The 18,460-nt window shown below is 45.2% G+C and overlaps 1 protein-coding gene across 1 annotated transcript; it reads right to left on the bottom strand.

Moving 5' to 3' along the window:
- Positions 1–15,751: 15,751 nt before the first annotated feature.
- On the bottom strand, positions 15,752–17,967 carry LOC119299475 (cyclin-D5-2-like). The gene is made up of 5 exons (XM_037576698.1): positions 17,483–17,967; positions 17,290–17,376; positions 16,883–17,201; positions 16,658–16,794; positions 15,752–16,551 (listed from the first exon to the last, which is right to left on the bottom strand). The coding sequence occupies exons 1-5, from the start codon at positions 17,777–17,779 to the stop codon at positions 16,336–16,338; spliced, it is 1,056 nt and encodes a 351-aa protein (XP_037432595.1). The 5' UTR covers positions 17,780–17,967; the 3' UTR covers positions 15,752–16,335.
- Between the last annotated feature and the right edge of the window lie 493 nt (positions 17,968–18,460).

Here is an 18,460-nt window from a genome sequence, read left to right as displayed (position 1 = left end):
GTCGTATCTATAATTTTTGATTGTTCCATGCCAATATTATTCAACTTTCATATACTTTTTGGCAACTTTTTATATTATTTTTGGGACTAACATATTGATCCAGTGCCCAGTGCCAGTTCCTGTCTGTTGCATGTTTTTGGTTTCGCAGAATATCCATATCAAACGGAGTCCAAACGGGATAAAAACGGACGGAGCTTATTTTTGGAAAATATGGAAAATTCGGAAGAAAAATCAACGCGAACCAGTGCTCGAGGTGGTCACGAGGCAGGGGGCGCCCCCCCCCCCTTAGGGCGCGCCCCTACCCTCGTGAGCCCATCGTAAGGCAGTTGACGCTCTTCTTTTGCCGCAAGAAAGCTAATATTTGAAAAAAAATCACGGCGAAGGTTTCAGGCCAATCGGAGTTACGGATCTCCATATATAACAAAACGGTGAAACAGAGCCAGAAGAGAACACAGAACCAGAGAGAAACAGAGAGATAGATCCAATCTCGGAGGGGCTCTCGCCCCTCCCATGCCATGGAGGCCAAGGACCAGAGGGGAAACCCTTCTCCCGTCTAGGAAGGAGGTCAAGGAAGAAGAAGACGAAGGGGCCCCCTCTCCCCTTCTCTTCTGGTGGTGCCGGAACGCCGCCGTGGTCATCATCATCATCACCGCGATCTTCACCAACACCTCCACCATCTTCACCAACATCTCCATCACCTTCCCCCCTCTATCTACAGCGGTCCACTCTCCCACAACCCGCTGTACCCTCTACTTGAACATGGTGCTTTATGCTTCATATTATTATCCAATGATGTGTTGCCATCCTATGATGTCTGAGTAGATTTTCATTGTCCTATCGGTGGTTGATGAATTGCTATGATTGATTTAATTTGCTTATGGTTATGTTGCTGTCCTTTGATGCCCATCATATGATTGCGCGTGTGGATCACACCCTAGGGTTAGTTGTATGTTGATAGGACTATGTATTGGAGGACAAGAGTGACAGAAGTTTCAACCTAGCATAGAAATTGATGCATATGGGATTGAAGGGGGACCAATATATCTTAATGCTATGGTTGGGTTTTACCTTAATGAACATTAGTAGTTGCAGATGCTTGCTAATAGTTCCAGTCATAAGTGCATAGAATTCCAAGTAAGGGATGACATGCTAGCAGTGGCCTCTCCCACATAATACTTGCTATCGGTCTAGTAAAGTAGTCAATTGCTTAAGGGACAATTTCGCAACTCGTACCACCACTTTTCCACACTCGCTATATTTACTTTAGTTTCTTCTTTACCTTAACAGCCCCTAGTTTTATTTTCGTGCTCTTTACTTTCTTGCAAGCCTTTCCGAAAACACCTACAAAGTACTTCTAGTTTCATACTTGTTCTAGGTAAAGCGAACGCCAAGCATGCGTAGAGTTGTATCGGTGGTCGATAGAACTTGAGGGAATATTTGTTCTACCTTTAGATCCCCGTTGGGTTCGACACTCTTACTTATCGAAAACTGTTGCAATCCCCTATACTTGTGGGTTATCAAGACCTTTTTCTGGCGCCGTTGCCAGGGAGCAATAGCGTGGGGTGAATATTCTCGTGTGTGCTTGTTTGCTTTATCACTAAGTAATTTATATTTGCTGTTCTTAGTTTTTCTTTATCTTTAGTTATGGAAATGGAACACGAAATACCAAAAAAAATTAGGTGTACTTTCTGCTCATGGATATGGGGAACCTCCTAAAACCCTCGATGCTAGTTATGTGAAAGATATTATGTACTAATTTAATAATCCTGAGAAAACCCCATTCAATTATGTAATGGGAGTAATGTTGGATCAACGTGAATACTTTAGGGATTACCGCTTGACACAAAAAGGAAAACTATTATGGGATCAAATTCATATATTGAATTTGTATGCTAGGCAACTATGCTTGAGATATGATTATACTTGTTGCTCTGAGGTGAAGGATCCACACCTTCCCTTTTCATGTGAATTTAATGATAATGAGACCTTAGCTTCTTATGCTAATGGTATATATGATTACTATGATGTGGAACAAATAGAAGAATTTGTTGCTTTTAAGGGTGCTTATGAAATTGAATCTATGTTTAAAGAGTTTGAAGATTTTGATGATGTTGTGTATAGACCTGAAAATTTAGCTATCCTGAAATATTGTTATGAGAATTATGAATACAATTACGAAATTAATGCGCTTATTAAGAAAGTCTCCGCTGTCCAAGAAGAGACTAATATTTTGCAGGAATCTATGCAAGAAGAAATTGATGAAACTGTGAGCTCATTGAATGAGAAAGATGAGGAGAAGAGCGAAGAACAAAAGGAGGAAGAGAGGATTGATCACCCATGCCCACCTTATGATGAGAGTAACTCTTCAACTCATATATTGTTTAATTTCCCTTCGTGTTTACCGAAGGATGAATGCTATGATAATTGCTATGATCCCGTCGATTCTTTTGAAATATCCCTTCTTGATGATTCTTGCTATGCTTGTGGCCAAGATGCCAATATAAATTATGCTTATGGAGATGAACTTGCTATAGTTCCGTATGTTAAATATGAAATTGTTGCTATTGCACCCACACATGATAGTCCTATTATCTTTTTGAATTCTCCCGACTACAGTATATCGGAGAAGTTTGCCCTTATTAAGGATTATATTGATGGGTTGCCTATTACCATTGCACATGATGATTTTGATGAGTATAGTATGCATGTGCTTGCTGCTCCTACTTGCAATTATTATGAGAGAGGAACTATATCTCCACCTCTCTATGTTTTCAATATGATAAAATTGCAAGAAACTATTTATACTATGCATTGGCCTTTACTTTGTGTGCATGAATTGTTCTTTTATGACATGCCGATGCATAGGAAGAGAGTTAGACTTCGTCATTACATGATATATGTTACCTTGTGCTCACCACTAAATTACAAATCATTGTTAATTAAAATTGGCTTTGATATACCTTGGGATCTGGGTGGATCCATTACTTGAGCACTATATGCGTAGCTTAATGGCTTTAAAGAAAGCGCTGCCAGGGAGACAACCTGGAAGTTTTAGAGAGTCATTTATTTCTGTTGAGTGCTTTCATATAGTTTAAAAACAAAAAAATAAAGAGGGAAACCTAAAACTTTTTCAAAAAGGAAAGTGAAAGTGAGAGAGACAAGCATTGTTGAAGTGGGAGCTAGCCTTGAACTTTGTTCATGCTCACAGAAACTTTGTGAATCTTGATTACAGAAACTTTTCACTAAAAATAATTATCCCCTTGTACAATTCCATTGTATTATAAAAATAATGTGCCAAGGTTCGCCTTTATGATGTTTACATTTGCTTAATGGTTTGTGCGGTGCAGGACAGAAACTTTGGCTGTAGTGTGTGATTTTACATTTTTAGCTGGAACGTCAAATGGTTCTGATTCTTTTTGAACTGTCTTCCTATAAAAATTGTTTATTTTTCCTAATTTGGTAGGATTTGTCAAGTATCAGAAGTATGGTGAATGTTCAGATTATTACAGACTGTTCTGTTTTTGACAGATTCTGTTTTTGATGCATAGTTTGCTTGTTTTGATGAAACTATCATTTTATATTAGTGGATTAAGCCACGAAAAAGTTATATTACAGTAGACACAATGCAAAAATAAAATATGAATTGGTTTGCAACAGTACTTAGAGTAGTGATTTTCTTTATTATACTAACGGATCTTACCGAGTTTTCTGTTGAAGTTTTGTGTGGATGAATTGTTCGATGATTGAGAAAGTCTCGATGTGAATAGAAGGAAGAGAGGCAAGAGCTCAAGCTTGGGAATGCCGGAGGCACCCCAAGTAAATATTCAAGGAGACTCAAGCGTTTAAGCTTGGGGATGCTGGGGAGGCATCCCCTCTTTCTTTAACAAATATCGGTATGTTTTCGGATTCGTTTCGTTCATGCGATATGTGCAAGTCTTGGAGCGTCTTTTGTATTTAGGTTTTTATTTTTCTTTTTATGCACCATGCTGATATGAGATATTCCTTGGTTGATTTATAGAATGCTCTTTGCACTTCACTTATATCTTTTGAGTATGGCTTTATAGAATGCTTCATATGCTTCACTTATATCATTTGAAGTTTGGATTGCCTGTTTCTCTTCACTTAGACAACCGCCATTTGTAGAATGCTCTTTTGCTTCACTTATATTTTTTAGAGCACGGGCATATCTTTTGTATAAAGAATTAAACTCTCGTGCTTCACTTATATCTATTTAGAGAGATGACAGGAACTGGTCATTCACATGGTTAGTCATAAAATCCTACATAAACTTGTAGATCGCTGAATATGATATGTTTGATTCCTTGCAATAGTTTTGCGATATAAAGATGGTGATATTAGAGTCATGCTAGTCGAGTAATTGTGAAATTGAGAAATACTTGTGTTGAGGTTCGTGATTCCCGTAGCATGCACGTATGGTGAACGTTATGTAATGAAGTCGGAGCATGATTTATTTATTGACTGTCTTCCTTATGAGCGGTGGTCGGGGACGAGCGATGGTCTTTTCCTACCAATCTATCCCCCTAGGAGCATGCGCGTAGTACTTTGTTTTGATGACTAATAGATTTTTGCAATAAGTATGTGAGTTCTTTATGACTAATGTTCAGTCCATGGATTATACGCACTCTCACCCTTTCACCATTGCTAGCCTCTTTAGTACCGCGCAACTTTCGCCGATACCATAAACCCACCATATACCTTCCTCAAAATAGACACCATACCTACCTATCATGGCATTTCCATAGCCATTCCGAGATATATTGCCATGCAACTTTCATCATCATCATATACATGCCTTGAGCATTCATTGTCATATTGCTTTGCATGATCGTAAGATAGCTAGCATGATGTTTTCATGGCTTGTCCGTTTCTTGATGTCAATGCTACGCTAGATCATTGCACATCCCGGTACACCGCTGGAGGCATTCATATAGAGTCATATCTTTGTTCTAGATATCGAGTTGTAATATTGACTTGTAAGTAAATAAAAGTGTGATGATCATCATTATTAGAGCATTGCCCCAGTGAGGAAAGGATGATGGAGACTATGATTATCCCATAAGTCGGGATGAGACTGCGAACTTTACAAAAAAAATAAAAGAGGCCAAAGAAGCCCAAAAAAGAGAGGCCAAAGAAGCCCACCAAAAAATAAAAAAAATAAGAGAAAAAGAGAGAAGGGGCAGTGCTACTATCCTTTTTCCACACTTGTGCTTCAAAGTAGCACCATGTTCTTCATATAGAGAGTCTCTTGAGTTATCACTTTCATATACTAGTGGGAATTTTCATTATAGAACTTGGCTTGTATACTCCGATGATGGGCTTCCTCAAATGCCCGAGGTCTTCATGAGCAAGCAAGTTGGATACACACCCACTTAGTTTCAGTCAGAACTTTCATACACTTATAGCTCTAGTGCATCAGTTGCATGGCAATCCCTACTCACTCACATTGATATCTATTGATGGGCATCTCCATAGCCCGTTGATACGCCTAGTTGATGTGAGACTATCTTCTCCTTTTTGTCTTCTCCACCATCATATTCTATTCCACCTATAGTGCTATGTCCATGGCTCACGCTCATGTATTGCGTGAAAGTTGAAAAGGTTTGAGAACGTTAAAAGTATGAAACAATTGCTTGGCTTGTCATCGGGGTTGTGCATGATGTGAATATTTTGTGTGGTGAAGATGGAGCATAGCCAGACTATATGATTTTGTAGGGATAACTTTCTTTGGCCATGTTATTTTGAAAAGATATGATTGCTTTATTAGTAGGCTTGAAGTATTATTGTTTTTATGTCAAATGATAGACTATTGCTTTGAGTCACTCGTGTCTTAATATTCATGCCATGATTAGACATATGATCAAGATTATGCTAGGTAGCATTCCACATCAAAAGTTATCTTTTTTATCATTTACCTACTCGAGGACGAGCAGGAATTAAGCTTGGGGATGCTGATACGTCTCCGTCGTATCTAAAAATTTTGATTGTTCTATGCCAATATTATTCAACTTTCATATACTTTTTGGCAATTTTTTATATTATTTTTGGGACTAACATATTGATCCAGTGCCCAGTGCCAGTTCCTGTCTATTGCATGTTTTTGGTTTCGCAGAATATCCATATCAAACGGAGTCCAAACGGGATAAAAACGGACGGAGCTTATTTTTGGAAAATATGGAAAATTCGGAAGGAAAATCAACGCGAACCAGTGCCCGAGGTGGTCACGAGGCAGGGGGCGCCCCCCCCTTAGGGCGCGCCCCTACCCTTGTGAGCCCACCGTAAGGCGGTTGACGCTCTTCTTTTGCCGCAAGAAAGCTAATATTTGGAAAAAAATCACGGCGAAGGTTTGAGGCCAATCGGAGTTACGGATCTCCATATATATATACGAAACGGTGAAACAGAGCCAGAAGAGAACGCAAAACCAGAGAGAAACAGAGAGATAGATCCAATCTCGGAGGGGTTCTCGCCCCTCCCATGCCATGGAGGCCAAGGACCAGAGGGGAAACCCTTCTCCCATCTAGGGAGGAGGTCAAGGAAGAAGAAGACGAAGGGCCCCCCTCTCCCCATCTCTTCCGGTGGCGCCGGAACACCGCCGTGGTCATCATCATCATCACCGTGATCTTCACCAACACCTCCGCCATCTTCACCAACATATCCATCACCTTCCCCCCTCTATCTACAGCGGTCCACTCTCCCGCAACCCGCTGTACCCTCTACTTGAACATGGTGCTTTATGCTTCATATTATTATCCAATGATGTGTTATCATCCTATGATGTCTGAGTAGATTTTCGTTGTCCTATCGGTGGTTGATGAATTGCTATGATTGATTTAATTTGCTTGTGGTTATGTTGTTGTCCTTTAGTGCCCATCATATGATTGCGCGCGTGGATCACACCCTAGGGTTAGTTGTATGTTGATAGGACTATGTATTGGAGGGCAAGAGTGACAGAAGCTTCAACCTAGCATAGAAATTGATGCATACGGGATTGAAGGGGGACCAATATATCTTAATGCTATGGTTGGGTTTTACCTTAATGAACATTAGTAGTTGCGGATGCTTGCTAATAGTTCCAATCATAAGTGCATAGAATTGCAAGTAAGGGATGACATGCTAGCAGTGGTCTCTCCCACATAATACTTGCTATCGGTCTAGTAAAGTAGTCAATTGCTTAAGGGACAATTTCGCAACTCCTACCACCACTTTTCCACACTCGCTATATTTACTTTAGTTGCCTCTTTACCTTAACAGCCCCTAGTTTTATTTTCGTACTCTTTACTTTCTTGCAAGCCTTTCTGAAAACACCTACAAAGTACTTCTAGTTTCATACTTGTTCTAGGTAAAGCGAACGTCAAGCGTGCGTAGAGTTGTATCGGTGGTCGATAGAACTTGAGGTAATATTTGTTCTACCTTTAGCTCCTCGTTGGGTTTCGACACTCTTATCGAAAACTGTTGTGATCCCCTAACTTGTGGGTTATAAGGGGGGGATGGAGAGATGAAAGAAGGAAGGTTGTTCAGAATCGCGATTCTATTGTACGATTCTATGACTTTACGATCCAAACTAACCACTCTGATTCTACGATTTGGTTAGTAGAATCCATGTTTTTACGATTATGTTAGTTAAGATTTTATGATTTGCGCCATCCGAGCTCTGATCTGATTCAGAATCACGATTCTGACGCCCTTACATAAGGTTGAACAAAGCACTCTACCTTGCAGGAAAAGGAACACTACTACTTTTTTAATAGTAGAGACTAAATGTAATGTTGAGCTTTGAACCCGAACAAATTGGATTTAAAAGGGAAGAAAATAAGTATGAGGCCATCCACATTGAACCTGCCTCGTGGCAACATCTCTAGAATTATACCACAAAATTCCTATGATCGTGGAGCATGATCCACAACTCGAGATAGACGTGACCTCACAAGGAGTGAATGACTCCAAGACAATGCCTTCAAGAAGGAATTATTGCTCACACATTGATGTTGATTGTTCCAACCATAAAGTCAAACTAGGGCTACCACCATTGAAGGAGATCTTCGAGCCAACATCTTGAACATGTAAACGACGTGCAAAGGTCAACACCGAGTGATCTAGCCGAAGGCTTGGGTTTTCACCCCCCTTCCTCCCAAGATAACATAGGCATGATGTCAATTGTGCAGTGGTGGATTTGGTAGGCCGTGTTACCAAGCCACATGCTGAATCTGGTAGGCCTTGTCGCCTCCATAGTGCACCCAGCCCCGCGTCAGCTGCTGTCGATCGCATAGTGGTGCTAACTTGCGCATACGGCTGCCAGATCCGTGCGTCCCAACCACCATGTCGGTGAGCTGCCACCGTCGTTTCCAACGACAGGGTCAACCACCGCACCAACAAAAGAGGAATCCACCGTCATAGTTCGTGCAAGGCTAATAAAATGCATGTGGTAGACTGACGACAACGATAGTGAGGGAGGAGGCAAGGGAAGGGGTTTGGATGAGCGGCCCTATGGTTTACCCTAGCGAAGGAGCGGCACAATGTGGTCAGTTCTATATGGTTTTATGCTAATAGTCGTATGTATACTGATTGTTGCATGATGTTGGAATGGTTAGCCTGATTTTCTGTAGTGCATCCAAATGGCACAAAAGATACATTTATTTGGCTTCAAGTGTTTCTTATGTGGATAGCTTAGTATTTGAAAATGTAGTGTTAGGATGCTTCGATTTTAAGGATTGGTTTTGAATACTTGATTTCACAAATCCTCAAGGTGTGCGGTTTTGGTGATTTTGGTGGATTAGGTTTGTTTTAATTCGAGGTATTCCAAAAATATGGAAGAATGTTGTAGGATTTAAAAGTCATGCCATCACCGTAGGAATTTCCTCCAAAGTTTGTATCTCCGTTGTAAAAAAACTAGGAGAGGTTGAAATAAATGTAAGATAAGTTTTACCATAAAATGTAGTACCCCCATACCAGCGTGCCCTCTATCCTCACCGTCCATTCTTGCATCAAAGTTCGTGCAAGAAAATTTCTCTTTTTTGTTTCTCCTAAGTAAAAGAACATTTGAACTCAAAACTTTGCAGATCAACATCACACAAGTAGTACCATGTGCTGAATTGTTTTTGGACTTTTGGGCGTAACATTTTTTTAAATGATACAACTCATTCAAAATTTGAAAAAAAATTATGTTTCATCAAAATAAATCGGAAAGATTTTATACAATGAGTGAAACTTGTGTGTAGTTGATCTGCGAAGTTTCAAGGTCAAATGTTCTCTTGTTTGCAAGAAACAAAAAAAGAAATTTCTTTATAAGGATAGCACAAAGCTTGACACAAACAGTATGGTCTAGATGGAGGGTACCCTGGCATGGGGGGGGGGTACAAAAATCAAACTCTAAAATGTAATGCATGGCAATCCGTGTGAAATCTACTATTTAGATGATGACATCTGCATCTTGCAAAGTTGCAAAATATATGTTGGTTTTAGTCCCACATCGGTTGTGGGAGAAGATAGAACACGACTTATAAGGGTGGGGGTGTACCCTCCTGACAGGCTAGTCTGTTGGGGGGAGAGGGCCCAAGACCTCTCATAAACCAGTGTCACTCTTCGGTTGGGCCTGGTTGACACATGTGGGTCGAAAACACTGGTTAGCGGGCATGAGATTGCATAACAATTGGTATCAGAGCCCAGGTGCCCAGAATAAATCTCGCTGGACTCACGGGTGGTCGGTCATTGTTGGTAGGCTGGAAAAGCTGGTGTTAGCGTGCCCATGGTGACCGATGTGTGAGGGGAAGATTGTTGGGTTTAGTCCCACATCAGTTGTGGGAGGAGACAAAACACGACTTATAAGGATGGGGGTGTCCCCTCGCAACAGGCTAGTCTTTTGAGGAAAGAGGGATCAACGCCTTTAATAAGTCGGTGTTGCTCTCCGGTTGGACTTGGTTGGCGCATGTTGGTCAGAAGCGCTGGTTAGCGGACCCAGATTGTGTACCAATATACACAACCAAAATGTTATTCAAATGAGGTCCAAGATGTCGTGCTTGAACGGGTGACAAAAGACAAGAATATGGCACGCCGTGGGTAACATCGGGGAATCCTGCCGCACATCATGGTAGCACGATAAACTCCAATACTTATAACCACACACAGACTCACAAACATCAAACAATCCATGTATCCTCTAGGTACCAATATAATCACACACAGACTCACAAACATCAAACTTCATTTTTAACCATCCATGTTAAACTCCAATAATAGGTTAGCAGCAAGTGAACCCTAGATCTGCCGCCAAGGGTGAACCCTAGACCCATGGCGGCCGACGGCGCTAGATTGGATCATTTCCTCCAGTACCCTTCTTGGTGGGCCCCCTGTACAATCTCGGGCTGCGATAGCTTGGTTGCCGGTCCCTGTGTTGCGAATGGATCTAGTGGTGGGGTCCAGATCGGAAGAAATCCCTATCCGACCTTGGTCAGCCATGACACGGCGGCGACGCCCGAGAACGCCGTTATTCTCCTTGGAGACGATCGTCTGGTATGCTTCTACCACTACCTCGTCCCGTGTCTCTCGGGTTAAAGCCCTACCAGTGGTGGGCGGCAGCGCCCTTGGCGTCGCTCCCTTCCTGAAGGCGCCGCCTTGGGAGCTATGTAGCTGGTGGACGCCGTTGGGTTGGCGTTGGCGGCGATCTAGATCTGGAGGTGGTGCGGTGTAGCATCTATTGCATCGACGATGGTGGGTCTCGGCGGCAAGGCGCAGCGGAGCCCTAGTGACTATCGCAGGTTGATGGACGCGCGCAGGTGGTGAAGTTGTCTGGCGTCGTGGTGGCATCGACGGCGGTATGTCTTGGCAAGATGTATGCGTTGATCGCTCCTGAAGATGGGATGGCGGAAGATGGCGGCAGCAGATCCAGAGCGTGCGCATGCGGTGCGCGCTGCAGTTCGACTAGACCGGGTGGTGCTCTCGGCCCGATGCGGGGCAGCTGTGTGAGGCCATCGGATCGGATAGTGCGCGTTCATGCGATTCAGGCACATTATCAAGAGTGTAGGTGTTGCGGCTTTGTTCGCCAGATAGATGGCTTTGGATTGATCCATGTATTTATGTTGTCAGATTCTGTTGAATAATAATAAAGATGGTTGTATGCTACTCGCTTGTTGTGATTCCCCCCCCCCTGTGTCGTCCGCTTCGGGCGACTCGGGGGCGAAACCCTAGCCGGCCGCCCCCCGCCTCCCCTCCTCCTCCCCCGCCGCCGCCGGCAGCCGCCCGCGCGGCGGTAGGCGGCGGCGGGGTTTCCGCGCGCACCCGCCTCGACGTTGGAGGCGCCCCCACCCCGCATGAGACACCGCCGCCCGCCTCCCCAGCTCCTGGTGGCCGCCGACGCAGGCCCTCTATGGCGGCCGTCGGTCGTCGGAGCTGTCGCTAGCCCTCCTCCCGATCCGGTGTGGGGGTCTCCTGGGAAGGTCCGACTGCCAGATCAGGCCGGCTCGGCCCTGGATCGGGGCCGGCTCCTCTCTGGCGGCTGGTGGGCCGGGGATCGCCGGATCCGCCCGGATCTGGCCGGCGCGACCCTGCCTCGTCGCCCGGCTTGGGTGCTCGCGATGTGATCTCCCTGGTGGCGGCGGTGTGGGTCGTTCTCCGTGTTTTGACGGGATGTGCGCGGTGGGTGGATGCCGGGGCGGCGACCTCGGGCGGTGTGGACGGCGTGGCCTCTCGACGGGCGACGGCTGTGGGAGCTGGTGGTCCGCGGCTTCAGTTGTCCGGGTGGCGAGGTCTTGGTGGACGTCTACTACGGTGGGCCGGGGTGCCCCGTCACCCGGCGTGCCTGCTTCGATGAAGTCCAACGCCTTCTCTGGCTGCGTGCGCTCCCCTGGCCAGGTCTTTGGCCGGGTGGATGGGACATGGGCGGGATCGGGGGAAACCCTTGGCCGTCGGCGGAGGCCACGACAATGGCGGCGCCTTGTGGGCGTCGGTTTCCTTCTTGGAGGCCTTGTCGAGGTCCTATCCCGTTTCTCACTGTGCTCTTCATTTGGGCGAAAGCTCTAGTTCCCCTTGCAGGCGACGGCGTCGTACCTTCGTCGCGTTCCTTCTTGAAGGCGTCGCCTGGGGTTCCCGGAAGCACGGTGGGCGCTTTGTGGTGCGTGTGAGGTGTTTGGCGGCGGCAATGTGTGCGGCGTTTTATCTATTCTACCGCTGATATTCATCTTGTGGTAGCGCTCCATTTTCTTGGCGATGTTCTAGCGTAGGTAGTGGTCGTCATTTGGCGTCATGGTGGCGTTGATGGCGGAGGAGCCTGCCAAGGTTGGCACCTGAATCTGCTTTGAGATGGACCAGTGGAAGATGGTGGAGACGACACCTGTGAGTGCGTCAGACCAGTTTATGCCCCAGACCCGGTATGTGGCTAGGCTGGGGATTCCGGCTTTTGATGTTAGGATTAGGTGAGTGGTCTGGGTAGTGGCCCAGCTAGCACCCCTTCATCATATGGATAGGAGTAGCGGTATATGTTGCCTAGATGGTGGATTCAGGCTTATTGTTGTAACACTTTGTAAAGTCCTCGAGAATAATCAATAAAGTGGCCGTATGCATCTTCCAGATGCAGAGGCCAGGGATCATCCTCCTTTTCTAAAAAAATGCATCGATTGATGCAGACGCCAGGGGTAATCCTCCTTTTCTTAAAAAACAAGACAATTTCCTAAAGAAGGATGCAAGATTCATATGACAATCAAAGTTCCCCTCCCCCCTTCCTAGTTCCTTCAGGAAGGAGACGACGTGCAAGTGTTGTCGTTGCCCACTAAATTATAAGGACTGTAATTCTAAAAATCAAACAACCCACGTCCAAAAATTCCAAAGAATTGAAATCCTCATATTTCCGTTAAGAAAACATTACTAGTACTAACCAAGACAAAAGATCATGAAATAGTCTAAAACTATCAATTACTAGCATGTACCATCAAGTTACATGATGAGGTTTGGAAGGAAAAAAAATGGACCCCATCCCTGCACACTACAAGATTACCACCAAGCTGTACAAAGGAGACAGTTCATCACATTTCACCAGTACTATCCTGCTAGTGCCAGCATAAAAAACCAAAACAAGCAATAGGAAACAAAACCACATATGTTTCTTTGACCAGATCAGGAGATGTGTATGTGTGGCTGCTACTGTATGCTGTGTGATGCATGGGAAGATATCCTTGTGTTTGCTTCTTTGTCTTTGTGCAGTGCTGCCCTGCCCTGTGAGCAGCTAGGGCCACACCCCTGCCATTGATGCAAGCAAGGCCATCTTTGTTTCAGGCTTTCAGTTGAGACTCCCAGCTGTACACATCCTCCCAACTGCCATACCTCATCACTCTCCTAGCTTTCTTTTTCATGTATGACACCTACATTTATTCCCCCAAGGTAATTTTCTCATTTTCCTGTGGAGATTTGTTTAAACTGTTTCCCCTAAAGTTACAGCAACACCTGAATTCACAACAACACATAATTATGATTAACTCGTTGTTAATCAAATTTCTTTGAAATAATTCTAACTTTTTACTGCTGATCATTATACAATACACATGGTCTAAAATAATTAGTTCTTCTTTGCTAGGGCCAGGCAGCAAGCAGGCAGGCAGCCGTCCAGCCAGTGAGGTGCCCACACACTTCTAGGCAGGAGTACTCTTTTGAACCAACAGAATTCTAACCAAGCTTTGTCCCCAAGCCTGTTTTTGACTGCATTGGTGACTGAGAAGCTATACAGGTATTTTAATCCTTTGGCCAGGATCATGATCTCCATCCATCCAGCAATGGGCCACCAAGATTCAGAAGGGAGGCAGATAGTATATTCTCTCTGCACTTCAGATGCAAGTTACCATTGGTTGATGGACCATGTATTGTAGCTTATCTTCTGTTTGGTCACCTCAACATTGTAACAGTTGATTTGCTCAAGAAAATGTACGATTTGATCTGTCCCATTCTTCTTGACCAGCTCGATTTCTTAGGTCTTGTAGATGAAAAAAATTAAGAATTGGATTGTACAGAATGAAAATCAACATGTGTAATGCTGACTCTAGGAATCAGGTCTGGAATAGGTGCGCAGATCTTTATAATAGATATTGTGCCTAGGATCACATAAGATAGGATTGCCATCTACAAAAATTATGAGTCAAGAGGTATGACTTAACCTAGATCTTACATAGGATCTGGATTGAAGTGATCCTAGCAATATCGTAGATTCCGAATGAACAAGCATTATATTGGTAAAGCTACTGGTTACTGCCATACCCCAAACCATGAACAAGCTAGTTGTTCCCAAGGATCATGTAAGGTCTAATATGCTTCTCTAAATGAAAACACCATGTTTATGAACACTTTGACATTTTTTTAAACCTGGACTGTGTATTTTTCACACAAAACAAGTACTTGGAGTTCTATCTTCCATGCACTAGCCCATCAATGGCGAAAGAGAAAAAAACACTGACTGAGAATATCAACATTTGTGTCCATGCTTCGATGCAGAAGAGCCCCTTTTCCTTTTTATAAATAACAAGATTAAAGAAAGAAAACCAAGCAATGAAGGAGAGAGGGGATGCATGCAGGGGCAGGACGGTGGTGGCTCAGAAAGTCACTCCATTGCCCATGGCCATGGGGGCATTTTCATTGCCCCAGTGCAGGGGCAGGAGGGAAAGATGCAAAAGCTCTTTTTACCAGCTGTAAGGCAGTGTGCAATGCAAGACCTGCATTAGTTAGTGGATGAGGCCACAAGATCAGCTTTAGGGTTTAGGACTTAAGCCAAGAGGAGAAAGAAAGGGCTGTCCATATGAAAAGATACCATCATTATTGTTTCCATGAATGTGGTGTAATATATGTGGCATGTGTTTGTTCATCTTTTCTGCAGGAGCATCTTGAGTCCTGACACCTTCTAGTGGTGCTGGTGTCTTCACCCAAGAATATGGAATTAGTCTGTATTATATTTGAATATACTACTGAATCAAGCTCACAAGTTTTAATTCTGATGACATTTTACTAAAAGATTCTTGGATTGATTATCCCATACTGAAATCTTGGTCTATCCAGGACTGATAGATATTCTGCTCATCCAAATGCCCATCATGATCAGGTTTATGCATTTCACAGGAACTGTCATTTTTTGAAGCTACATCTATATTGTTCTCATGCCACAATTTGTAGACGACTTTACCGAAGAAGTCCCAATTATCTACTGCACCTTCCTTTGTGGTGTGCTCCACTAAGTGTTGGAAATGTCAAGCTCCTTAATCTTTAGGCAATTATTGATACAAAGTACTAAGCTCATGTATCTTGTGCACTAATACCGTTCATGCGCAACACTAGTCACTCTTCCAACAGCACACAGTGATGCGATGCTTTCATTAACATGCCCAATAATAATTACAAAAAGGATGCAATGTACTTACTGATCATGTTGACAAGAACTTTCTTTATTGATCACCTAATCTTGTACTCCCTCTGTCTCAAAATGTAAGACGTTTTTTGACACTAAGATAGAGGGAGTACTACATTACTCTAAATGCAGATGTTATTGTTAGTTCACTAATAAGGGATAGCAATGTGGAATCAAGCAAGTGCTATTCAAAGCTGGTGGCAATGTAACAGGAAAAGTTGTCTTGGATTCTCATCTCTGCAGAAAGGGAGAGGAAGAGAAGGAGAAAACATTGGCACAGCACTGAATGAATGGCACTGAAAAACCTGCAGCTGCCGCACCAGAACTGATCAAGAAACCCACAGGGTCATCAAGGCCAACACATGCACACACATACACAAAATGCACCAATCTGATCCCATTTCTCAAGAACAGAAGCAGATGTTACAGAAGTTACAACTACTCCCCAAGGAGATTGTCACAAACCAATGTAACCCATGCATCCACGCAAGTACAGTGCAGTGCATCTTAGTGGAACACCACTCCTCACTGATCACACATCCACTTGCAACTTTTTCTTCTTGGCTCTATAAACAATGGCCAAAACCCCAGCCTTTCAGTGCTACCACTGCATCCAACAGCTAGCATCTCACCATATGCAACTTAAGATGGCATCCACCACTATGGCATACCAAAAACAGTGCAGAGTTTGGGCACCGGCCGGAATTGGGCTCCAGTGAAGCTCTCCTCTCCTCAGGAAAGCTCAGCCCAGCCCTTATCTTTGCTCATCGCTTACCCCTCTCACAAACCAATCCAAACCAATCCAACAGCATTGCCAATGCCAACCATGGCAATGGCTCTGAAAGAACCTAAACAAATTTGAACAAGGAAAAAACAAAATGAAGATCCAAACCAAGCCCCCTTAGACATCTGACAAAAAATTGCGTGTCCCCGGCGGTGCTAGCTTCTCAATGGATTCCCGGCGGCTCCAGTCTGATCCGCTTGTTCATCTCCGACACCGCGGCCATGAAGGCGGCGGTGTCGGCAACATCATCAACAAGAACAGAATCATATGTACTGGTGGCAACTTCATTGGAGTCTGAACATGGCAATGATCTCTTGCCATTGCTCTTTCTGTTTCTCAAGTCGCCAACCATCATGCTGTAGCAGGCATGTACATGCTCCTGATCAATGAAACAGACAAAGGTTGCTCAAATCAAATGCCCATTTCATCATCCAAATAAAACATTACTATGATCAAGGGTTATTTATTTAGTTTGTGAAAGAAACCTTCTCAATGGGGCATGATGGAGATAGATTGTCCATCTTGGACTCCAGTGCTTCTTTGGTCAGTAGAGCTCCATAGGATGCAGCCAGGATTGCAGCTGCAGCCACAGTAGATGGCCTGTAATCCAGCACACTGCCGGCTGCATGAGCACAGCACGAATCAATCAGACAAAATGCAAGAAAGGGCGCAAGATTTCTTTTCAGAAGGTGTGTAGGACGAAGATGAACCTTCGGCTGTGGCAAAGATGAAGCCGATGGACTTGAGGGCGACGCGGGCGGGGTCATGCCCGCCGCCGCCGCGGCCGTCGTGCCGGTCGAGACGGGAGGAGAAGCAGGGGAGGTAGTCGAAGGGCGTAACGGCGGCCATGCGCCAGCCGAGCGTGGACAGGACGAGCAGCTCCATCCGGCGGACGGAGGCGGAGCAGAACTCGTAGCCGCCGCCGGCGTCGAGCTCCGACAGCGCCGGCGCGCAGTACTCCTCCATCTTGGCCGCCACGGAGACGCAGGCCACGGACAGGAGCCGCGCCGCCCACGGCATGGCCGCCCTCTGCACGCACACAACCACATCATCCTCCCGTTCTTAAGAAGCAGAGAGGCTAAATTTGTTTTACGGCCGCGGTGCGGTGATTGATTACATCGACGCGTCGCCGGAGGAAGAAGCGGTCGAAGTAGGCGATGGCCAGGTACGCCGTCCGGTGGCCGAACCCGAAGCAGCCCCGCGTCTGCAAATGCAAATCAGGTGCCGGTTCCAAAGGCGTCAGTGACCGATCGATCGATGCTCGCACCAAGAAACCAATCGGGAGAGCGAGGAGCTCAGCGAGTGCTCACTTCAAGGATCCATTTGACGGCGGCGAGGCGCGCCTGCAGGAACCAGTCCTCGGAGGCGGCCGACGAGCAGTCGGCGTCGCCCGAGTCAGAGGAGGAGCAGAAGCTGGCCTCCTTGGAGACCAGCTGCTCCACGTACTCATTGTCGCCGTCCTCATCGTCGGCGGCGCCGCCGCCGGCGTAGAACAAGAAGAGGTCGCCGTCGTCCACGACGCCGTCCCCGAGCTCGGCGCCGTCTTCGGGGCAAGTGAGCGAGAAGGCGCACGACGCGTAGTCCTCTGCTTCCTCCATCCCCGGCATCTCGCCTCCCCTCTCGTTACTGCAACCAGCCAGCAGCTGACCTGCCGTGCTAAGCGATGTGTCAAGCTTAAGCAAGAAGCATGGGCGAGCGAGAGCCGCGTTCTCTGACGCTCGCCTCCTACGGCGGTCAGCGGCGGCGGCGGCGGCGGCCGGACTGGGAGCAGAGTGGGGAGTGAGAGTGAAGAGACGAGGAGGCTCCTCCCTTCTATTTAAGTGCCTCTCGTTTCATCAAAATTTTCATTCTTTTTTGACTGCTCTTTTCACGTGCCGCTAGCCATTGGCATCCTTGGATAGTTACGGCTCTGGTAAAAGAAAACCATGGCCTGTGATGGTTAAATCCAACGGGAAATGGGATGAGATGAGATTCATGGGTGGTACGTTGGTACGTCTGAGTGAATCTAAAAGTGTATCCCTGTATTTATGCATCTGTCAAGACTTTACCAACGGGGTATTTACTCGGCGATGATAGAGCCTAATAAACACATACTGGATGCTCATGTTAGTACTGTGGTCGCCTAGGCAAAGGACGTCCTCTCTACCGGGTGCACGGATCTGGTGGTTTGGATACGGAAGGACGAAAAGAACTACTGTATGTGGTTTCGTATTTAACAAGAGGCGTATAAGCAATTATTCGGTTGTGAACCGAGGTATTTACCTTTCACGTATTTAGGTATACCCATT

This window comes from Triticum dicoccoides, chromosome 5A (assembly GCF_002162155.2).
Source record: "Triticum dicoccoides isolate Atlit2015 ecotype Zavitan chromosome 5A, WEW_v2.0, whole genome shotgun sequence".
Lineage (NCBI taxonomy): Eukaryota > Viridiplantae > Streptophyta > Magnoliopsida > Poales > Poaceae > Triticum > Triticum dicoccoides.
This window is presented reverse-complemented; position numbering and strand designations above follow the sequence as displayed.

Coding starts and splice junctions, on each gene's coding strand:
- LOC119299475 (XM_037576698.1), bottom strand. CDS start 17,779: ATGCCGGGGATGGAGGAAGCAGAGGACTACGCGTCGTGCGCCTTCTCG. Junction 17,377..17,482: donor CCGTCAAATGGATCCTTGAA/GTGAGCACTCGC, acceptor TTGCATTTGCAG/ACGCGGGGCTGCTTCGGGTT. Junction 16,552..16,657: donor CATCATGCCCCATTGAGAAG/GTTTCTTTCACA, acceptor TTCATTGATCAG/GAGCATGTACATGCCTGCTA.